General features: G+C 32.5%; 2 protein-coding genes across 3 annotated transcripts in view; both read right to left on the reverse strand.

Moving 5' to 3' along the window:
* LOC139107161 (zinc finger protein 90) overlaps window positions 1–25,509 on the reverse strand; it is a 124,006-nt gene that overhangs the window by 72,646 nt on the left and 25,851 nt on the right. The window lies entirely within an intron of this gene.
* Window positions 11–24,106, reverse strand: LOC139107157 (neuropeptide CCHamide-2 receptor-like). Of its 2 annotated transcripts, XM_070664505.1 has the most exons (7): window positions 20,572–24,106; window positions 3,046–3,306; window positions 2,714–2,862; window positions 2,194–2,393; window positions 1,587–1,768; window positions 1,225–1,439; window positions 11–982 (listed from the first exon to the last, which is right to left on the reverse strand). In XM_070664505.1, the coding sequence occupies exons 2-7, from the start codon at window positions 3,298–3,300 to the stop codon at window positions 745–747; spliced, it is 1,239 nt and encodes a 412-aa protein (XP_070520606.1). In that variant the 5' UTR covers window positions 3,301–3,306; window positions 20,572–24,106; the 3' UTR covers window positions 11–744. The 2 variants fall into 2 exon arrangements, with proteins under 2 accessions (XP_070520606.1, XP_070520605.1); XM_070664504.1 differs by lacking the exon at window positions 20,572–24,106 and having other exon boundaries at window positions 3,046–3,354.

The raw sequence follows: 25,509 nt of genomic DNA on the forward strand, positions 1-25,509 counted from the left end.
AATACTTGTACACTGGCGACTAGAGTAATATACATTATAAGTTTAATTTAAATGTTATGCGATTCCATTAATATATTATACTATAATTATCGAGCGATTAAAAAAAAAAGGGAATCTGTGTGATTCATGCATGCATTCATAAATACGTAACGATGTTACGTCTATGCATATAGATAGGTGAGCTACTAAGATTCGAAATGAGTTTCCGTTACGTCATTTGCTCCGTATTTTCACGCTTTACTTCTCGTGAAATACCAGCGAAATATAATTCAACTCGGTGAACCAATTACTGCCACAAAATAGATAATAAACTGAATATACATCAGATCGCTCGTTGTATTTTATTTAATGCATTTCTTTATGACTCGCGCGTCATGTTAATAAGGAATTCAATTTTCTCGTTGTTCGCGCGTTTTTTTACGGAATATATTGAATAATTATTTTACTCGTTAGAAATTAATTCGAATATGATTATCGATTTTTCAAAGAGAAGTTTCATTATACGAACATTGTGTAAATGAAAAGTTAACAAGCGAGATTTTATAATCTTGGCAACATTATGGAAATATTGATGTAGATAAAGTTAGTTATTATTCGCTTCTCTTAACCCCTCCGCATTGGGGAACTTGCAGCATTAAATATTATAAAGGGAAAACTCGATAAAGCTTCGGTTTGTTATTATTGACTGCGAGTTGCATTGCAATTTACATTGATATCCGCGTACTAGTTTATATTTTAAATTACTTATTTACGATCGCCAACGCTAGGCTTGGTCGTGTCTAAGCTACCCATCTCGAATACTCCGGTCGAGTTGAATTCCTGAGTACGCCTTCGAAAGGTCGACTCAAAACTCGTCTCACAAAACATAGGCCGAGTTCTTTGGGAAAAGACACCGTGTCCGCGAATTATACTGCTTTCCATTCGATTTCTGCCACATATAGTGGAGCTAGCCGGTAGACAGAAGCACAAGTATTTATTGAATCTACAACAGAAGAACAAGGGATGTAGATTTAAAAAATACATGTACCTAATTTCCTGTTAAACAGTTCGCAAAGAACTTTTGAATTTTCTTCTTCTGCTTTATTTTTTTTTTTTTTTTTTTTCCATCTCGTTTGAATTCAATGTCTATATGAGCGAAGCTAATTTGCAATTTTTATTATTGCAGTTGAATTTTATCAATATAATTTTATTTGCCAGTCATAAGAGTATCATGCGTGTACTTACTGTTGACGAAATGTGCGACTAATTAAATAGATAGCTATGGGATTGACACAGCTATTGCTGAAACTGAGGCAAAAGCCAATTATCCGGAAAGCGTGCCAGTAATCGTCATAATCGTCACGAGCCGTGGGGCAAAAGTGGAACCACAGCATAAATATATGGTACGGCAGAAAACAAATCACGAAAACGATTATGAAGCACACTACCATTTTGCTCACCTTAAATTCCAATAACACGAAATCATCAATCCAATACAGTATCAAGCAGAGGAATTATTAAATTACTTTTAATTGTGCTCTAACGAAGTGCGACTTTAATATTTCGTTAATTTATTTTAGAATTTTAACAGAACATTTTTTAAATACCCTTTTGCGCGCCCTTATTTGTTCAACGTGAAGATCGCCACGGGGAAGTTCGCCTGGCATGTTTCTGGTCGACAATGCTAGATGCCATGCCATACCTAAGTAGAACCCAGCTATCACGCACAACGGTATTACGTAATATACCAAAAATTTGAACATTACCATTCCCTTTTCGTAAACGTCCCCTGTAATATAAAAGCACACAGTGCATCGTTTATTTCTGCGCAATAACTCGCGTTACAAAATTAATATCTTCTCACACATATTAATATTGCCCAATGAGTTAAAATAAAATGACGTATCTGCGAACGGTACATAGGCTATGAATATTTTATAAAAGCTTTAAATGAAAGCTTCAAATGAAAGCTGTATTTGACATAAAAGAAAGAAAAATATATACGGAAAATATTTTACCATTAATGAATCATATCTGAAAGGATTAAAAAAAAAAAAAAAATTGTTTTATTCCGTAAATTTGATTATCACGTAGATTTTTCTTTGCTTTCTCTTTTTTTTAATTTTATTATAAACTTCACGTTTAACACATGTATGCGCGTGATGATTTCGTGACATTTGAATTCGTATCCTGGAAAATTGCATTACGGCTTACCAAATTCTTCGGGGAAAGGGTTGCAGACTAAAATGCTGTGGTTTCCTCTTAATGGCACAGATGATACGTAGGAGAAGAGCGCGGCGGGCATGGCAAAGACAATCGCTAAGACCCAAATAAGGGATGCCGTTAAAATGGTAAGTGGTTTTGCGCTTAAACCTGCCACGTGGCGACGAATAGGGTTCACGATGGCGCAATATCTATGAGAAACGTGAGAATGCGGATTATACTACAAAACCGCCGGAGCCTCGTTTAACTTCAAGATAAATTACTAATAACATGAACAGCCAATTAATTTACGTTTCTTTGACTTTTGTCCCGCGATCAATTTTCCTAAAATCAGACTGCAAAAACCTGGCCTTTACGCTTGGAATATATTATGCAAGTAGAATTGCAGTTTAGTTTCTTAAAGCTAAATTAAGAAGCGCATATTCGTAGTGTTACTAAGGTAAAGAAAATTTTGTTTAATTCCTCGACTTAATTTGTACGATACAACAAGACTCTTAGCTCAGGTATTTACCTTTCGGCTGACAATGCAGCTAAAGTAAATACCGATACGCCAATCGATATGTCTTTAGCACATTCAGATAGTTTGCAGATAGTCAACCCCCATGGCCACGATTCGATCGTGTAAACAATTGAGGTAAAAGGTACGCAAGTTATAATGACCTGTAACAATAAATTATCCCTGATATTCAACTCTTACTATTGGATTATATCAAACGTAAAACAGTGCGAATTATCGAGATAGATCATGGTAAAGAGTCGTTTTTACCTCGAGAAACTTTTACTCTTCTTGTGAAATTGAAAAGATATTCGAGAAAGAAAAGTGATGCCAAGTAATGTACTCACCAGCAAATCGCCCAAAGCTAAAGATAACACGTACGTATTTGGTATATTTCTCATATTGGTGTGACATAGCAAAATGAGAATCAAGATACCATTTCCTACTACGCCTACGACCAAAATTAACGAAAATATGACGGGTACGATGTAAGTCTCGGGTCTTTGAGCATACGGCACGTATTCGTTATAATCGAATTCAATATTATCCAGTTCAAAAGCATTTTGGTTTACGCTTATATTAAAATAACCACCTGCCCTCATTATTATCTGTAAAGAAAAGTAAGAAACAATAGTTTCGTTGCTTCTAACATCGTCGATACTTTTGAGAGAGAGAGAGAGAGAGAGAGAGAGAAAAAAAAAAGAGAGAGAGAGAAAGAGAGAGTGTGATATATATATTTTACAATCTCTTATCGTCTGTGTGCAGTTTCTAGTTTTCTAGACGTGTCAATAACACTTCGATAAAGATTCAAACTCGCGATTGGACGAAACTTAATAAAACGCAGTTTCGATTTTTACGTGCGAGTAATTTGTTCTCTGACTGATCCTCGAGATAAAAGAAATTGAAAATACTTCGGACATCGTAAACATCTTATTCTGATAATGAAAGACTGTCGTACTGTCGGATTATTTAAAATTATTTGTACGTCTTAAATATTATTGCGAACACATAATAATAAGGCGGTATAACTTTAAAATAAAAAAATTTTTTTTAAATTATATTTATATAATTCGAATTTTAAAATATGTTTGCAAAAATAATATATATTTTTAAGTTTATATAAAACACATCGGACGAGTTACGTATTTTCGAAAGTTTCAAAAATTCTAAAGACTCAATAAATCAGTGCTAGGATTACGCATTGTATTACATAGTATATTATTTCAAGATGCGTAGGAAACAAGTTCTACATCACCATATTGTTTAACAATAAAGTTTAAACGAGGTTTGGCATTTAAATTCAGAATAAACCGTTACTATGCGCGACGTGCTCGCCTCGTCATCTTTTATTCATCTCTTCCACTGAATTCCTCGTGTCACAAAACCTAAGATAATTTACTTTTAAAAAGAGGAACCCGATCGATCTGTTATCGGCGCGTATTCGGCTATTAATAAACCTTCCCCATTCGATGAAAACCGTGATTACTAAGCAGCTCAATATGTACGGTCATTATTTATGTACTACTCCGACTCTGCTCCACGACTGGAGCCTGGTGAAAAATATTTAGCTCGTTCATACATATCCGGCGGGCAAAACTGCATAAAAGCATCTGTCGATATAAGACTTACCATCAATTTCGTGAAAACTCTTTCCACCTCTCAACTCGAACTTTAACGTTTAATGCATGTATGGTTATAAATAGAAAAGCTGCATCAAAACCCGTGCTGGAATCCGTCAAACATAATTTTATAGCGGCAGCAAAGAGAAAATTCATTTTTGATGTTTAAAATTCTCCAATTTAATAGTAAAACCGCATCTCAAACTGAACCGCTGTGAAATATTTTTAGCATTGGGAAATTTAAATAAATACAGTTAATTAATTGCGAACACGTGCTGCATAATTATGTAAAATTAGTTCTGTAAAAGAGATCTGTGACGATAGTAAATTGAAATGATACGCGAAATCCATGTAAAAAAAAAAAGAAAAAAAAAGTATGCGAAACGTATTTAACATCCATGCAATTCATGTATGATATATAACTTATTTCGCCGGTATGATATACTGATTGATCAATATTGTTACCCGTCGAAAGTAATTAATACCGTAACGGAACACGAAGATCAATTTTTGCCAGTCTGTTCAAATTACTCCTGTAAAACTAAAATCCCGTTATGAATTCGATTTTAATACACTCGCCAATGCGTTAAACGTTAAATATCTCGGGATTATAGCGCAAGCTATATGTTCGTGTTTATTAATTCTAATAGTAACTGCGTTTAACGTGCTCGCGGTTGCGGTTTGTGCACTTACGCGGTAACACGCAATACGTCAAACTGCGCACTGTCAATTACAGAATTTGAATAAAATGTATATTTTCAATTTAAAAAAAAAAAAAAATTAAAAAAAATAATAACCGTGAATTTTTAATTAATTTACACTCTTTAAAAGAAAATGCATCACATGGCTAAGAAAATCCAGCTATACACCACGCAGCTTCTGTTGACAGAATATTCAGTTACTGCTTTTATCGTACGGGTAACATTTACGCCTCACTTTGATTGACGCCGTCTCGCAAACATTAATTAATTAAAATAATGAATTACGTTGTCAGACTTTTCTCGGTTTCCCTACGGCGGAAATAATCATTTGTCTCTCATTATTATTAGTTTCTTTTTTTTTTTTTTTTTTGCAGCTTCGTCTAAATAAGCATCGTCTAAACTTCACGCAAGTTTGATTATCATATAAAAATTTCTGTAATATGATAAATATAGAAGGTTTAATTTCCTAAGTGTGAAAGGCTATGGCCTTTCCACTAGAATTACAAAGCAATAATAATTTCACATTAGCCAACGTTGTGTCTCCACATAATGGTTGAGCAATTGCCAAAGCAAATTACAGCTCTTTCTAAGTCCATTCAATCAGATTCACGTCAGCTGACAATGTCAATCGATAGCGCATATACTAATGAAACGTACGCGGCGAAAGAGATTGAATTAAATCGCATCGGAAAGAAATGTACAGTAATTTCAATAATTATATGACAGAACTGCAAATCCCAGTATATAATAATATTTTCAATAAAAGTATCTGCTTCAGTGCACTTTTTTTAATAATCCTGTACTTCACCTAATCACTGTCAAAAATTCATCATTACATCGGAATTACGCAAGCGGCTACTTGAAACTTAATGAGAAACTTTACTCGCCTTCGACAAAACTATATAACTTTTCCAACCGATGGAGGATTCTGCAAAGTAGATTCGTATTTCACGCTCGTCATGCTAAATTCATTCGAGTGTTGTATAAAAAAAAGAAAATTAGATTGCTCGAAGATTCAGAAGATACTTAGTAATATAAAATCGCGCATTTAATCTGTATACTTTATTGTGAATTATTAAGATACTGAAATAAACGTATCTTATAATAAAAATTTACGAAAAACTTGTTAAGCGCTATTGAGGTTTTTATTTTCGCGTACTTTTATCTATAACATTAGAAAAATGTTAATCAATAAATAATATATGTTTTTTTTTTTTGTTTCCTTTTTAAATTCATTAGTTAAAGACATTTGTTTCGCTACTCTGTCTGGGCTACAGTAATTCTTTGAGAAAGAGAAAGAAATTGAAAGTAGTAACGAAGTATTTCCACTTAGTTGACCGGGATAAACGTAATATTGGCGAAAACGGCGTGATTTAACGATTTGTCGCTTTCCGAAATTAATTCACTTCTCTTCCGCAGCGCCGATATTCTTGGCATATTCTCGACAACTTCAATTTCCACGGTAATTTCGAATCAAACGCAATTCTCATCGATTTTGCCCCGGGAGGAATGCATTTCGTTTACAAAGTTTAACGTAAATTCCGACGTGCCACCCGAATTCACGCTACATCGATAGCATCCGCTATTGCGTGCTGCAGAAGAATCTAAATCACCTATGGAACTTGAACATCAATATTGAATTTGATACGCGTAAAAACAACGCAAAATTATATATCCCGATAAAGTTCCACATATCGTAATTTATTGACGTGTAACCTTTTGGAGCACCCATAATAATTGGGTTGGAATAAATTGCTCTGAAAACGTAACGAGATAAAAGTGTACATTTACTTCGGCCGCGGTTTTATTAAAGCTTACTGGTTTTTGCAGCCAACGGGCATGTAAGGCTGGCACGCGAATACGAGGTTTATATAAAACGGTCCTTTTGAACGCCAGTAAATATTAAATGTTGATAAATTTAAGTCAAATCCAAATATAAACGGTCGCATATCCGCAGAAAGAGAGAGCTCAATATTTTATTTGCGACCGTTTAAAAGGAAATATTTTCGTTCCCCATATGGAGATACATAAAGCAATGAAGAGTAAATCAGAAAGCCGAGCACAATGATATAGGCAACGTTACAATCGAATTGTTTGTTACTTTCATGACGCAATCAGTGCTTGCAATTTGCTATCGGCACATTAATGAATGACAAAGGACTTTAATTTATAATTACGCCGCGATCGATAATCGTCTAACTGCGTTAGCCACAAGCTTACACATTAAACGTGTTACGTTTACCAAAGTTTATATTTGAAGGAGGTTTATCAATTGTTAAAATAATGGACTATCTTATTTCTAAAAACAAGAGAAAGAGAGAGAGAGAGAGAGAAAAAGAAAAAGAAATTTTTTAAATTTGATTCAAATCAAAAATAAATTATAGTTTAAAATAATAAAAATAACAAATTATATATCTATACAAGTAATCAGGCAAGTAAGTAATGCCCCCCTTTTTTTTATTCCGTTATAAAGTTTTTATTTAGTTTAACTTAATTGATTTTTTTTTAATCACGCCTTTCGTTTTATTAACACACAAAGTGTTTCAGATTTTTCTAATGTTTACTAATTGCTGTATCTGTAAGTATTAAAAAACATTTTCAAATTGTGTGGATTTTCCTATTAAAGATATGAACGAATTGTGTTCGCTACAAGAAAATTTACATTTGTATGACTTGAGTTATATAATATACAGAAGCTCGATATTTCACGCTTCTCATGGAAAATTGTGCAAAATTTTTCTCGCGAAGCATGATGCCATTTGAAGCTGCATAAAGCTTTTGCGGATTTACCATGGATGTGCATCTACGGAAAGTTCCCGAGATATATTTTTTGATCTCTTTGCGAGCTAACTCACTTACTGTCGTAGTTTTCTCTTTATTATCTTTTTTTTTTTTCTTTTAAACCAAATGCAATTGAGCTACTTACTCCACGTACACGCGCGTCGACATTTTCGGTATTTCAACCTTTCTTATTTTACGTTTTATTAACATATTCGCGTTAATATTCTTTACCGGTAATTAATCGCTGTTTCGTAAGCCGGATTAGAAAGCCTGAGTCGTTAACTTGTCATTAACTTTACCTGTATCAACTGCCTCTTACACTCTCTATTCACCTAAATGTACGTACAGTGATCGATAGTATCTATTTAAGAGTATAAAACTAATCAATCAATCAAACGTTAAAGCCTTGTGTATAGTAAATTCTTTTTTTTAAAAAAAATAAGAATCAGAACTTTTAATAATTTTTCAATTTAAAGAACAAAAATTTAAAAAAAAGAAATATACGTATATATTTAATACATATTTAATCGAAATTAATATTGTTTCATTTATCACAATTTATTAATATAATTTTATTTCTACCGATTTCACGCCAATAAATTAGAATGCAGTTATAACTGCTGATCGGCGACGTCACGCGTCGAGAAAATATTAAATCGATAGTCACTTATACGTTAACTATAAACGTCGAAGTTTCAAGCGTATCTGGTCCAAATAATTATGTCTCGAAGATCGAGGACTTTGAAGCGTGTGATCTTTCAGAGCGGCGCACGAATCGATTGCTGCCACGGTTCTTATCACTCACAATTAATAAACAACTTTATTACGCCCGGTTTTCCGCGCAACAGACAATTTTAAAACGAGTAAAATGAGTATTACGGCAATGCTTGATACTACTTACTACTTGTCTACATCAATTTATATTGCATGCGTCAATTTATGAACTGCGAATATGTATAGAGACGAAAGGATGCCTTTGAGAATTGTATCGCTTTTAGCACGTTTGCCATCCGGCTATACATACTCTACGCTTCTTCCTTCTGTGCAGGTTTGCTTCTTTGGCATATGTTAGCAAGGAATTTCGCATAGCTTTATGCGAAATTGCAACTGAAAAGGCACCAACTTGCAATTTCATTCCGCGTGTCTTAAGGAGTTGAAAATGACGTGGAAATCCGCATGACCTAGTCACATGATCGCACCAGTGAGTAAAAGAGTGAGGATAGATTCGGCCGACAACGGACTCGAGAACGCGAGCTATGTGAGTTTGTGAAAAAAAAAAAAGTTCAACAATGATGACACAATAGAAATGTGGATAAATGTCGAAACAAAGGTATGTGACGATATTGACAACGTTGCTTTTTGGATATTAGAATCAATTCAATTGAAATTCGCTTCGTCCTATCGATGCAATCGACGTGCGCTCCTCTGGCTTTGACAAATATTAAAAAAAAAACAAAAAAAAAAACAAAAAAAACGCTAAAAGACTATCTTTTGTATTTATGCTGGTGTATTTGTGATTATTTATTATTTAATAAAACTCAATTTTCCGGAAACTAAAATTTCAGAAACTAAGCATTTTGTTATCGGTTCGCGATCAGCTGTCATTAGTATTAATAAATTGTAATACACGTTTACACATTTAAAATTTAATTCTACAATTTATGTTGAATATTAATCCGTAATATCAGATAACCAATTTTCCTGCGTTTTATTTGAAACAGAGATCACACGTGATAACGTTTAATAAAAGTCAAAAGACCGTAAAAACCAATGTCAATTCCGAAATTTCGAAACATCCTGCTTGATATCCACCTGATAATCTAGACAACGTATCAATAATCTGCAGATTTTTTTCGTTTATAAATAAAGATATTTTCATTATCGTAAAAAATTTTATCACTTTAACACGAGATATTAACGCGCGATAGTAACATACTCTTTAATGTGTAACAAAGACTTTGCTTCTAAAGTATCACTTAAAACTACTTATCAATTTTATTTCTTTCTAAATATATAAATGACGATTCATTAAGACTTTATCGATAATAATTAATTATATCACTCGTAGAAATTAATCTAGATATTCTAATTTTTAATAAATAAATCGCGCAAATCAGACATATTCCTTAGCTAATAACCATCTCGATACCAGTCATAATTTATAAAAAAAAATATTTATTATTTAATAACTATCTAAACAAAGTCTAAACGTTACTACACAGCATTCAAAAAGTGAGATTATCGTTAAAAAAAAAAAAAAAATATGTCTAGTATCCTCACGTCTAACCGTCTATCTGGAGACAATTATCACAGTCTAATAACGAGTTAAAAAATCTCGATGTCTATTTCGGCGCGTTCTGACCTATGTCAACGCGCGCTCGACTGCCCCGCGGGCGCCGGGCCAGTCTGGTCCTACTCCACGTGGACGTGCCAGCATCACGGATGCATCAGCTGGCGCCGAAAAAAATTTAAATATCTAGCTTTCCCATCTAGCACGTCACGAAACGTTTCGAGCGTTAAATTTCGGACTCAACGCCGAACAGTTTTGCTAAACAGCCGCGAGACAAACCACGGATTTGGCTAGCTAGTTCGGTAGACGACGATCAGGTTCGACTTCCACTCGGAGATCTTTGATCGTTTTGCGCAAAGCGTCTTGCATTGTTTAGGAAATTAAAATGTGCGTAACGTCAAGTATCGCAATGAAATACACTTAAGAAAAAATAACCATTTCAGAGAGATTGCTCTTATCGGTATTGCTATTGGCGGGCTCTTTCATCGCGATGCCTTCGAATTGCTCCTCGCGTGCAATGCAGGAAACTCGTTTAGGTTCATAGCTAACGGAAATTGAAAATGTAATTTGTTTTAAAAGGTAAACGCGGTGAGTGTGGCCCGATAACCGCGGTGATATATTTTCGAACCTGTATATGTAATATTATTCCATCTATCGCAAGAAATGCACGGAGATCTAATGACGTCACGTTCCATTAATCCGTAAATATGAACGTTTGTCGAGGTAATCCATGCAAGAAGGATCTCAAATTCCATATTCTGCTACACTCCGCTTTCATTTTATTGATTATCGCGCGATTGGCCGTGTAATTTACGAAGATATTAAATAATTAGCTCCGTGTAGCGTTCTCTCTGCAGCTTATAACATTAACAATGTTGATTTAAAACATTAAAATTTTAATGTTTTTTTTTAATTTAATAAAGCGTAAAAGCCATTAGTTTAAAAGCACGATGGTTGATAGTGTTGTATTTCCCGCCCTATTGAATGTCTTTGACTGTGTTTAAATAATAATCTTCAAGTTTAATAAAAATTTTATGTAAAATAATTAAAAGAAGATTGATATTTAACACGAATAAAACGGATGTTTAGCGAATACTTGAGAAGCGTACGCCTTTTTCCTGTAACAACTCGTAGAATATGACTATTGGAAACTTTGTTTTTCTAATAATTTTTCTGGTAGTTTTTCTGATAATTCCGCTGAATCGCTACTTTAAGGAGATGTAGGATAATAAAAACTGTCAAAGACAATATGTAAACAAGCGATATTCAATTATAATAAAAAAACGTAGTAAAAAAAAAAAAATATATTACACGACTCGAAAATGTATTATCGTCAATAATCTCAATTTACGAATTGCATATAATCTCACTTGATGTAAAATATAAAAAAATTAACCTCGCCGCGGCAGACAAATTTTTTTTTTTTTTTTTAATAATCGGACGAGATAAGAAACACGCGGTAAAAACAAAGTGACAGCGCGAAGCGTCAACAAGCCGCGAAGACAATTTATTTCAGATAAGTTTGACGGAATACGCGCAAGCGAGTTAAAACCGAGAAGATTGCTAAAAGAACGCACCACCGGAGAGCTTCCGGCAGTGAATTATTAAGTGGAGAGAATGAAAGCTGTGTGCGTTCAGCCGTGGCTGCCCCTTTTATGAAAACGCTTGACGGAAAACCAACGTTACCTTTCCTCATCGTAGAACAACAGTCGCGAGACATTCATTGGCAACGTAATGTCAACACGGTGTATCGTCGACTATTAATTTTGTACATGGCGCGTAGGGCACGTTCGACATACGCGTAATATACTCAAAGGAGTGGAATGCATGTTCTTGAGTACATACGCCAAGCGTGCGCTGTTATAACGCCGGCGTATTGATATTTATTAGACGCAATACCTCGTGCAATTTCAATATAGTAAAACGCGGCAATAGATGTTGCCGGCATTGTGCGCCATTTCGAAGAAAGGCGAAATAATCTCACGATAATCTGAATAACCGTGCTCTCGCATTGTGTCGGAACATGCATACAATTCCTCCGGAAATCGCTCGTGTTTTTACTAGTTTCTATTTTTTTTTCTTTTTTTTCTTCCTTTTTTATCACGACAGATTATTTTCTACAGATAAAAAACGGAGATTAGTAAGAGACATTTTCACGATTAAATTTCCATCTATCTGAATTCCGTTTAATCACTATAAGCAACATGTGTAACGTCAAGTTTAAATTACGCGAGTTGCCCAATACCCTCGAGGAAATGGATACCCCGTCAACGGTCGAACTGTTGTCGCCTTGGCAAGTTCTCTTACCCTATTTCGTTGAATTTCTCTCGAGAACGCTGCGATCCAGCTAATTCTGTCGTCTGATATATTTCAAAGGAGAATATCTCCTGGAGCGCGAGACTCATTATTTAAACATAAACACAAATGCGAATCAACAGAAATGTGCATCGTTCTTCTTAACAAGTTTCTCTACCGCCATGTAAAATTATTGAATCGCTCGTACTTGGCTCACCGCATAGATTTACATAAAATTTATCTATACGAAAATACTACGAGAATATTTGAAATAATCGATAGGGTTTCTTTGACGAACCTTAAGCTTCGTCGTAAAAAGAATTTTCTTTCGATAAACAACTATAAAGGGCACCCCATCTAGAATCAGCCCCATCAGGCTTCGCTCCCCTTGCCTGACGCGATTGAAACAGCTGTTTGTATAGCGAAATATCATACGTTTTAAATAAGATTTAAAGGATTAGAGATACATTAGTAAAATCAGATTATTTATCACATCTAACCCTCGGAATATTTTTCCAACGTAGAATAGTACGCACGGCGATAGTTCTAATTGCAGAAACAGACTCTAGGTGTTTTTACGAGTATTCTAATTTCATTCGGCTGTTTTACGCTATTTCTTTTGTAATTCTAAGTCAATCTAACAATGATTATAATTGTGAAATAGGAACTATTCAGAGAAAATTGCAATGAATATTTTCATCTCTCATGGATATAACTCCATGCATATTAAATTAAATCATTACAATTCACAGTATTTAATATAGAAAATAATGTTACTTGAATAATCTAATCACGCATTTATTAAATTTAAATTCATTAAAATAATAATTTTTAAATGTCAGCAAGCAGATAAGCAAATAAGAACAAAAACAATGTCTCGATATTCTTCTTCCAAAATCTATTCAAAGTAAAATGACTTTGATGCATTCTCCGTAGTATCCTTTTTCTGTATCTTTTTTTTTTTTCTTTTTTAATGTCGTCATAAGTCTTCAGAATCCCTAGACAAGCATTAATGGCATTTTATGGTCTTGCTACGGTGTAACTGATTCCAGAGAAAAATGATAAAAACTTAGCTGAAGATACCGCATACAGAAAGTAAAAAATTAATATTGACGCAGCTTAAAAATTTAAGTTTACCTAATAATCTAAAAATATGTGATCGTTATACATATTAGAGCTGTAGAACAGCTTAAAAAAAAAATTAAAAGTTTAAGTATACTGAGTCCTAACACAATTCATAGACGCAATAAAAAGACGCAATGGAATGTTAAATTTGAAGAAAATCGATAGAAGTACGTGACTGATATGTTGACGGTACGATATGTCATGTAATACACGAGAAATGTAGTGGAATCTTTGTTGGCGAAATCTATAGACTGTTGCTTGGAAATGATAAGCGCGAAGAGTGAATAAAACCGCAATAAAAATTTCAAAGTACACTGAAAAGTAGATATGGCGTTTTCTGCGGTAACAGCGGCTATCGTACGTAACCCTCGGCGGCAGAAACAGGGATTGAGAGAACGGGGGGGAAAATCAGTCATCGGCAACCGGCCGGCGCGGTACATATACATATGTGGCACATGTGAAACTCGATCACAGGACTTTAAAGTTACGTACGCTAGCTGCTGCCGGCGCAGCAAACGCTATATCTACCTTCCAGCGTACATATTATTCGGAAACAAGAATAAACGTGGTAAAGTTAAAAATTACGAGGAATATTCGCCGTTAAGTATTTAATACTGCCGCGACCCCAACAATTTCACACATCTCTTGCTGCGGTGTTTTCAGAAAAATGTTACGTTGAACGTTAACTATTTCACAAGGGCCTCTAATGTAAAATATTAACCTTATACGAAAGACATCGTACGTACTTGACGTGGATACTTGAAAAAGGATATTAATCGCTCGCCAAAGAGGCCGGAGGTAAATATAAAATGCAAGTAACCCCTCGGGAAGCATAATGCTTCGCGGAAATAGCGAACAGGCGGAAACTTACGGAACTTCCGATGTTGCTCGATCAAAGATGATATAGATGCGGATAACCGCTAGATCGTTGCCATATTTTACCCCTTTCCCCATCCACCCCCGCGCCAGGTTGTCTATAATTTCCTCTCGGTTATCTCTCAGTCACATTGCCTCGAGCGAGACTAGACCCGCGGATAGACGTCCGTTAAATTTAGTGCGACTAATTAGTACAGCAATTAGTAAAACAACAATAAAAGTAATAAGAGTAATAAAGGTATTTAATAAATCTCTGGATTCTGGCGGAAACTGTCTTTGACAGTTTTAAAGAGCATCATCGAAAGGCTTTTAAAAAATAATCAATTTGCGCTCGACATCGTGATAGAACACTTCATCTATGTATAACGTTACACATTGACAGATTGTAATTGAAAATTGCATCGCTTTTATTGTTGAAAATCGGAATTAACTTTATTTTGATGTGATATATTATATAAGTTAATAATATTTGTACTAATTAACATCCCAAATTTATTAAAAGTGAATAATTCCCATATTGTGTAAAATATGCCAAGAGAAAAGGGAATGTTAAGTTAATTATCATCATAATAGAATCAATATCTCTTTATGTATGCCTATATTTAAATTCTTTGCAATATTTTTCGTCCATTACCACAAACATCATTAATTAGCATTATTGTTTCATCGTTGGAAAATTATTGAAGAAATTCTCCGGCGTTGTAAAAACCTGTGCCTTTTCTCTCGAATTTTGTCGCAACTAATACTTTCATAAAATACCTTTCACGTTTATATTTAATTTACAATAATGCGGCGGATAGTTATTTTCATTTACGTCGCCAACATATGTACGTTGCTCAAGTATTTTGCGTCTAAGATATTAATTCTTTTATTCTACGCATCCAGTGTCAAAACACCGCCGAATATTTAATCGATCCAGTTAGCATATTCATGTATACATGACAATTTACAAGACCATATCGAGGGCGTTTAAAATCTGATTGTAATTTATTCTTAAAAAGGGAAAACGTTCTAAAATGAATATTTATTTGTAGGCACCCCTGTTTACATCAAATCGAATGAACGCTCGCGGAATTTATTTTGCTAATAGGAGAACCGCTGTTTAAAGAGCAAAGAAAAAAAAAAGAAAAAAAAACATGTACTTTTAGGCCATCGATCGTGAATTTAGTTTAATGTATTCGAAATATTTACGAAACCTGAGCGTATTCGCGGACAGTAAATTCCGCAATTTCAGCTTCGCGAGTATGACTTTTATAATGTGCGCCGAAACTTTCATTAATCAAAGGCACCGTCACGTAAGTCACGGTCTATTAAATAAGTCACACGCTAACTACGAGAGAACTACGAATCAATCTTAACTCTCAAAATAGCATGAGCGCACTTGATTCCAGAAACTTACTCAGCTTTTTATGGATGCGTGAAGCTCTCCTACGTTTTTCTCCTTCCCGGTGCTTTAGCTCAACTTTCTTTTAGCGACTTAAATCAGTTTCGATAAATCACGTCCCGCTAAATTTGATAAATTAAAACCGCCGGCTTCATTATTATACGGCTTTTCTAATTGCAAATCTTCATAATTACTTACGTGTGACAAATTATTTAATCACTTAGCGTTACTCGAAGTTTCACTTTAAATAAAGATATCTCGCGATTATATCTCGCAGTGCCAATATTTGTAATTTACGATTCGTAATGCGGCGTATAATTATATCTTTGTGTTTGTTAAGCGACATGTATAAATAAACCAACAACGATAGAACTTCATTCTAATTCAAGTGCAACTCGTTTATATACATGTTTACTCTAAACAATGAGTTAAATACATGCGTCCGTAAATTCCACATCGTTATGTCGATAGTTTGAAGTGCATTACGATTTAATGCTATTGTTCTAATTTGTGCGTAACAATGGGAATTCAATACAAGCCACTTTTCTTCTTAGAATTACGTCTATCTAGACAAGAATAGACGAGAAACCAATTTCGAACTAAACCCGGTGGCTAATGAGCGTAAACGTCATTGATACGAGCGTATCGCTTTTCAGTGGTGCGAAAATGGCAAGGGTTCAAGATCAATAAGTAACGAAAATTTATTAGATAAAATATCTAAGTAGCGCATCCTCAAATATTCACCGTTAAATAATCCGTCAGTAATTATTACACTGTAATACGTCTACGTTGAATAAAAAGAAAAAAAAAAGAAATACCAATCGAAAAGAAATCGTTTGACAAATTGTTTTGTTAATTTTTTTTTATTTTCAAAAAAAAAAAAATAAACGACAAATTAAGAGAGGTAGTTCAATAAATGAAAGTACACATCCCAGGCTGTTCAAGTCCCACTTAGTTATATATAGATTCTGGGATCAATTTGAGATAAATCTCTGCTCAACTACTCGACGTTGCACTTCAATATTTTTAATCTGCTGACATTACTTGATATTTTTATTCCGATTACGCGAACGTCATATGTAAAAATATCGTAATAAAAAAAAAAATTATATAAAAATGTCGTCGCGTTTTATCAATTCTTTTTATTTACTTTGCCAGCGTATGAAGTGGAATTGGATCAAAGATGACATTGCATCCGGTTAATTTCGATCGAAGTGCATCGCCGCGATGGCAATTCTGTCGCGCGCTGATCAGCATGCCAACGAGACGCTATTTTATTTTGCTTGGCAATGCCGTTATTGTCCGGTTTAATAACAATGGCGCGGAAACTAAGCATTCGCGATCGGACAATACGTTAATCGATTGTCACACAATCGCCACGTCGCGTTATACCCCAAACTTTTTGATGAAAGATAAATATAATTCATGCGCGTACTTCAAACGGAGCTTCATTTAAAGTTTTAGATTGTGTCTCCTCTGTTTTTTAGGTCTGCATATAAAATTTTCTACATAAAACTGAAACTTGTATAAATCAATACACGATATCTCCACGTGCGCGAAAATTCTGTTAAGAATAATATGTAAAAAAATATTTACGAAAGAAAAGAAATACAATTTCTGTGTTTAAAAAAAAAAAATTAAAAAAAAAATTGTGATCGAAAGAAAATAACAGTTTCCACGCTTTGTATTATATTGATTGTACGTAGAGACTGCGTAGGCACATATAAGGTCGCTCAGTTAAAAGAATTGTAACAGAATTGCTAACAACGATATAAAAGACGAGATTGGTAGATGATATAATTTCGTTCTATTGCAGTTTAGCTGCTTTACACTCTACAGAATGTAATACAATATAATTAATTTCCTTTTTTTCTTTTCGCATTACATTTGTATACAACATTTGTGAATATAAAATGTTGCTACAAGAAATAATTCTTATTCATTTGAAGTCGAAGGAAGAATCGTATTTCTTTTGGATTACGTTTTTTCGATAAAAAAAAAAAATGAATAAATAAAATGAATTGATATGCAAAATTGATTGACATTTAAATCGTATTTTCCGTCATTTCTTAGTCACTCGACAACCGTAGAATTTCCCCAGATTATTCAATTTACATACTATTCACGCTTTAGTAACGAGCTTTGTATACACTTTGCGAGAATTACGAAACACATGCACAACAAGACGTTTTCCATTATCAAATTACAGTAGTTACTGTGACCACTTAAGTAATAGCGGCCAATGAGGAAATTCCCCTTTAATAAAAGTATAAAAATCTAGCAAGAAAACATTCTTAAATGAAGATTGAATCTCTAATAAGAATTGTAAATGAAAAAGTTCACGATAACGCCTTGGTGGCACAATATGCAATGGAAATAGGAAGTAAGATAAATATGTACAATAGATATTTGTTCACTAAATTCAATTTCATTAACGAAAATCATCTCATATGCCGCAGAGCTGCGTTCCTATTCGAAGAAAGCCAGGTACGAAAATATAGTCTCTGGATTTTACAATTGAAATATTATGAGAACTAACGATGTGTGGAGGAACTCAATGGAATTTTCATAATACAAAGTCGGATCAAACTTTCAATTGCGAACTATTCCAAACCGCATAACCTCTCTATTCCGAGATTTCAATATGCCATCTGATGCATTTTCTTCGTTGTAATACATATGCAGCTGGAATGAACGGAAAACGGTCGGTTTGCCGAAAATTTATTTCGTACGTTAAGAGACGAAAATATTTAATATTACTTTAATATAGCTCTGTCAACTGTGACGTACGCGCTATCAAAATCTCCAAATACAAGTTTGCTTTACATGTCACGTTGTACATACGTGAACTAAACTCTCCCACGAGTCACTTTAGCAGTCCTAACTTACTTATCATAATAAAATTCTCTTTCGTTTTGCAACGTTTTTTATTTTATTACTTTCCTTTTTAAACTCACTTTGCATAGGATTACCAAAACGAACGTGAATAAATTTTAAATACTCACAGCCTTTCCTACTAGCAGTCTTTAGCTGTCTAATCAAAGTGTGATACATCGGTAATTTTTTAAAAGCGAAAAGTGTCAGGTTCCTATTTTTTTTTTTTTTTTTTGTTGCAAAATATTTTTTGAGAGTGCAAACGCTAAGATATGTGAGAACGTGTTTTGGAATCTCACGATAACAGAACGAAGTTGTAGGACAGTCGAAACTTTCGTGTAACAATAATCGAAAGAAAATTATATGCATCAAACGACGATAACAACTGCTCATTCAACTATCGATGTCTCTACTCGAACGAAACTTTCCGGTTGATGACAGACGCGGCATAGTGATCGTTGCAACGAAGTTGAAAGCACCATCAAAGTTGCTTAATATTAAATTAGGTACTGATTGTATCTACAGATACTTAAAGCAAGCTCCTTGTTCTCATTTTACATGTATTAGTACAGAAAGAAAAATTTAATAATAAATTAATATACTTATCTCAATCGCCAATAAATCGTTCAAGTAATTGCTATCTGACATAATTTTATTACTTATGTATAATTAAAGGAATTATTTGACTTACTAATTAATTACCGAATAATAATTTAATAATTATCTAAGTTCCTAGAAAAGCTTGATAATTTACTTTCGAAGATTATTAAAATGTTCAATATCTGATGCAATATGTTCCGTACTGATGGGGAGTTTGTTCCATCATTTTATAACTAAATACGAAATTCAGTTTAAATTCGTTACTACATAGATATACGAATCAGTATATTAGGTATGGCATATTTTTCAACGATTGAAAATATAAAGTCTTTTGAATGAATGTAAAACCGCCGTTTTTAATCTTTTTTTTTATTATTATTAAGCATATATGCACACAAAAATTATTTTTAATAGATACGTTTTAAAAATTTCACTCAATTAAATAAAATTAAACATAAAAATGATTAAAAAAATGATAAAAACTGCAACAAAAATGCGGGTATTAAAATTATACAGTTATAACTCTGTATGTGCTTTCAACTTCCGTAAATTTTAATTTAATCGTATCGCGCAATTCCTTTTTATTTTTTGTATCAACATAATAAAACTGATATATAAACGCGACAAATAAATCAATATTTATTTTAGTTATGTAAAGTGATGCTTACTTGCACGCTAACGTAATAACAATAAAGAAAAATGTTTTAAAAGAAATTGAAAACTCAACATTAATAATATTTAAATGCTTTTTTCAAGTTACACTAAACCTTACAACGAGTATCCGGAGATTTAACGTCAAATTATATTATTCCCTTATTAATTATGGTTCGCTATAACTTACTTTAGAAAGTAAATTAGAACAGAGAGAGTACGTGACGGAGCAGCAACATCATTGTATTAAAATGTAATATCGTTTCTTACGAATATAATAAAGAACTTAAATTCGTATAAGACGTATATCCACAGACATTATTATTATAGATATTACATAGATGTGTGTGTACAAATAGCAACTTTAATCAATTTTTTTAGACTAATCTAATGTGAAAAACAAAATTATTATTTCTTTCCGAGAACTGCTCATATTCTCATATATATTAAATAGCTTTTAAAACATATTTTTCTGAACTATATTTCTACAATTAATATATATATATATATTTTTTTTTAAATTTATTTTTGGTCTCTAAAATTTTACTGATAAGCCTATTTTAACAAATTAATTTAACAAACATAAAATTATATGTAAACTTTCACTATAAATTGAGCACCTAATAGAAAATAGATTCTAAGTATTGAATTTTAATACTACAAAAAATAATATATACCTGAATAATCAAGAGATCCTTTAGAAAAAGTTTCCACACTGATATTATAATTTTGATATAAAGATTGGTAATTTCAGGTGTACTTGAGAAAAGCAACTTGAGAAAACAACCTTTTAGTAATTATATCGAAATTAATAAATATTAATCAAATACGCGGTAAAAGATTTACACCACAGAAAAATAGTAAAATTGAAATTGCAAAATATAGCAACCGGATATCAATTCGAGATATCAGATCGGGTGCGCAGCGTAAACTGAAGGGAATCTGGAGTTCTCGGAGGATCCGCGTCCGTTCGACGCAGTCGCAAAATACAGTGCAACCATGCTTCTATCGTTCTCTCTTCATCACATCTTTTCCGTATTTTTCGTTTTATCAAAGTTCAGCACGTAAAAAAAATTTACTTTCTAGCAAAAGTAATTAACAGAAAAAGAAATCTGTGATACGCGATATAAATATTACGATAAACATATTATTTGCTAATCAATTTTGTATAATTTTAGTAAAATTATATACCGATATAAAATAATCAAATTCAATTATATAATATTTATTTTTTATAAAAAGGCAATTTTTTATAATAAAACCGAATTACTTGTATTTATCTCAAATTAATCTCAGAAAAATATTAACTTTTGAAGTATTTTTTTTATCAAAGTAAAGAGAAAGAGATTTACATTAATTTATAAAAAGTAATAAAAAACATTACGTTTGTATGTAATTAACAATGATATAATATTTCATAAATATTGTAGAGCTTTACAACTTCTCTAATTAATCAGAAATTTTTTTATCTATTACAAAGAAAGTTGTAATTAATAATTTATTTGCGTAGACATAATATATGATATTAATCTGACGCATTTGTGAAAAGAGACTGTAATATAACACGAGAATTAATTTAATTTAGAGATGTCAATCTGTAATTGCAATACGTTATTTTAATTCGTGCTTTCAGATAACTTTGGTGGACCCATTAAATTTGTAATTCTACATTGACAACAAATGCGCAAACAAAGGGATATGTTATCTTTTATCTCCATACTTTTAATTATCGTCGAGTACATCATAGGCATAGTTATGTACTCTTTCATTACACAATTTTATTAAGAACTACGTTTAAAGCTTTTGCACAGATGATATATAAATACCGTGCCCATTTTTCAGCCAGAGTTTCAAAATTCAGTTACTATAGAATTTTTCTTTTTTTATATTAACAATATAATTTATGTATTATTTCAGACACGAATAACTTGCATAACCTGTAATAATTGAGCCTCATTCCGCCTAATTAACGAGTAATTAACCGTATCGTCGATAATAAATTATTCATAAGCTCTATCTTCTGAGTCGAAAGACGTAGGTGACGATGTTCTAGAACGCGATCAGCTGTCGCTAAACTACTGCTCTCGGTCGTTTGGCGTTCGGTTTGCGAATCCACTTGGAATTCAATTAGAATTCCCATGGTAAGTGAAACAGCTTACAAACCAGCCGTACTTACATCAAGCTCTCATATGCACTTATACTTTCTCAGTATCGGCGCCCATGTCTTTTTTCTCTTTTTTTTTCTTTTTTTTTCTTTTCTTTCAGTCTCAATCTTCAAGTCCGGAATATCAAAGCGCATCGTCTTTCTCGTTACTCTGTTTTGCAATTGTGTGTATCAGTGTTTTACTTTCCCCCAGTGTTTTCTAAATGTTCCAGTTTTTAGATTTAGTTCGAGATTTCCTCGATTGCTCGTGATTAATCACTTATACGTTCAACTACTATTGGAAATAGAGAAGAATTGAACCGAAAGAACGTGAAGCGAAAAAAAAAGGAGCAAACCATGCGTAGGTACGTTTTATTTTTGCAAATTAAATTTTTTTTTTTTTGTTGGTTATATATTTTTTCAAATTAAAAAATGTGTAATAGTTGTAAGTAAAATTAATCAATAACAGAATTTGCATGTGTGTAATAACATATGATTAACCGATGTAGATTTCAATATTTTTTTTTCGTCAAAAATTGAAAATAATAATTTAAAAAAAAAATGCAGATTTTATTAACAATTATTTTATGGAAATTAAATGTGAAATGGTGAAATAAGAGCTCCAACGTATCTTGGTGAATTTTATCGAATTTTCTGTCATGCGTTGTAAAAAAAGAAATATTCAACGGTGTTTAACAGATTTGCTCAGACTCGTATAAGATATTTCTACATTGTACTGTGCTTGTGTTAGAATTTTACTTTAAAATTGTGCACGAATACGCTTTATACTCGCACAAAAGGCAACTTCTACTCTTTATTACCATTATACGTAAAATTATAAAAACTTCTCTGCCGGAAATTAAGAATAATAACACTATCAAAATTATCCATTTAAACTTTGTACGTAGCTATTTCATAACAAAAGTAAATAAAAATAATTTTCTTGTTACGATAATTTGTTTGAGTGGCGGCGACTAAGAAACTCGCGACTATTAAAATATATTAGTTCAATTTGAGTTAAAGAAGGATTTCGGTAAGTTATTTGTGAATTGTTACGTCTATTTGGGCAATGAATATAATAGGTAGAAACGTGATGATAAAACAATCAAGGCATTTTAGCTGTAGCATGGTGCCTGAGTGGTATATCATCGTAAGATGTTATACATATATACTTTGTGTTCCAATAACGACATATTCTCTACGAGAACACACTATTCGCACAATATTAACGAAGTAAAAGGACAGTTATTACGGAATAGCTTTTATCTCTAATTTCTGATATAAATAAAATTCTTCCTTAATATCAGTTATAATAAAAAAATAAAAATAATTACAAGCAACGCATATACATGTTGCGAATATTATTAAAAATACTTTAAAATGAAAATACTTAGCTAAATTATTTAAGAAATGACTTAACTGATTTTATACCTTCTAAGCGATACCGGAAAAAGAATTTTTCACACATTTTTAATGAAGGTTTTATTGCAAAAATAAAACATACGTTTCGCAGGGAATGAGTTATATTTTCTTGAAGAGATGTTATATAGTGACGCTTGAATGTGTAAATGCTGGCTCGCTTAAATGTGAAACAAGCCATAATGTGCTATTTACTCAACTTGTGAGACCTTGCCGTCAAAGCAAGTAAAACGTCGAGAAATTGAGAACGCAGTGTATGCATTAACGCACTGTCTCACTTCAGATTTATCACGTGTGAAAAGCCAAAAGGTAACAACTTTTCCATAAGAAATACTTAAAGTTACGTTTACGATATGTTCTTTAAATAAAACAATTCTTAATAAATAACGAGCGAAGAACTTTCGTTTAAAAGTTAACTGAAAAATTAAATTTTACTTCTAATTTATGTGCTCGTAGCGTATAACTAACTTCAATTCTGAATAAATAAATAACTAGGCTATTAAATTTTTATTAACGAGTGCTCAACTTTAAAGCCTATCAAAAAACCACCAAAAAAATATAACAGCAATGCAAATCCTTTTCTTTTATGCAGTTAGACTAAATTATTAATTAACAGATATTTATAGCTTATAAAATTGTAACGTTTGTCTTAAAAAAAAAAAAAAAAAAATACAAGACAGACGTAAATAAATTGGTTATAAAACATTAAAATTTTGTTAAACTTTAGTGAAACTATAAATTTACTGTTAAATGTAATAGTCATCTTTTTGTTACGTATGAAAAATAATTAATAACGTGCAGCATTATTTAATTCATAAGTTATATATTATTTAAGTTCAGAAATCTTTTTAATACGTAATATTATCAAGTTGATATAAATATATTATATATATTAGCTAGAAGTGGAAAGTAGAATGAAATAAGAGAGATTAAAAAGCTTTTCTCGTTAAATTCACCAGCTATATATTTCACAGTTTCAGCAAAGAACTATAAATTGCTTACTTCCGTTATTTGTATTTATGTAAATGTTTTATAATCTTGAGGCAGCATTTAACCATTGAAAAGTCAACGAAACTATGAAATACAGAACAGATGCGTATTAAACTTCAAGCTATAATATGGTCAAATAGACCATTTTATTTCCATAGTATTTTCACCGTTCTTTCTTTTCGCATTTTCTCTTTTTTTTTCTTTCTTTTTTTTTTTAATTCCTTCCTAAGCTGTTTTAACAAGGAGATTATACGGGATAAATCACATTTAAAGTGCTATTGGTTTCAATCATTCATAAAATCGATTTTCCATGGAAAAACAAGTAGGAAAATATTTATAGAAGCGTACTCTTTTATACAACTAATAAATTTTTAGCTTAAACTCCATTACATTTTTTCCGTAGGTTATTGATTCGTGAGATTCTCGTTCTGTATTTTCTACAATTTCTCGTATATTTACGCGAGGGTATGTGTTACGGCATTTAATTAGGTTTCTCGCGGCTACTTCGTCGCCGGTAAACGTAAAAAGATACAGCAATAAAGATTTTTCACAAAGTTCACTCCTCTCTCTCGCAAGGGGGATCTTATTTGCTTCAATTTCTTTACGAGTTCTGCGACAAACCAGGAAGAACTGTATATAGCCAAAGCACATAGCAATATCTTTTGTTTTTTATTACTACCTAACCATGAAAACTTACATTTAAGTTTCTCACATAGTTTAAAGTGACAAGAAGTTGGATCACGGAAATATCAATTCATATACTGTCGGACACTACGAGCGCTGACGGCGTATAATAGCACTTCATAAAATTTATCTCTAAAATAAATCAGAACAAAGCGCGTCACGAAATTTAGCAAATTACGCGTTAAACTAAATATTATTATTTAAATAAATATGCCAAGTCAATTGAGAATCTTTCAACGATATAAATAAATTATTTTAGACAAATAAAAAGTCGGTGCGTTTTGAAATTTGTCTATAATATAAATTTCTTACGTAAAAAAAAAAAAAAAATGCGTCTATTAAACAAATATACCGTGATGTGAAGAATGCAATCATTTTG

This window comes from Cardiocondyla obscurior, linkage group LG12, assembly GCF_019399895.1.
Source record: "Cardiocondyla obscurior isolate alpha-2009 linkage group LG12, Cobs3.1, whole genome shotgun sequence".
Taxonomy (NCBI): domain Eukaryota; kingdom Metazoa; phylum Arthropoda; class Insecta; order Hymenoptera; family Formicidae; genus Cardiocondyla; species Cardiocondyla obscurior.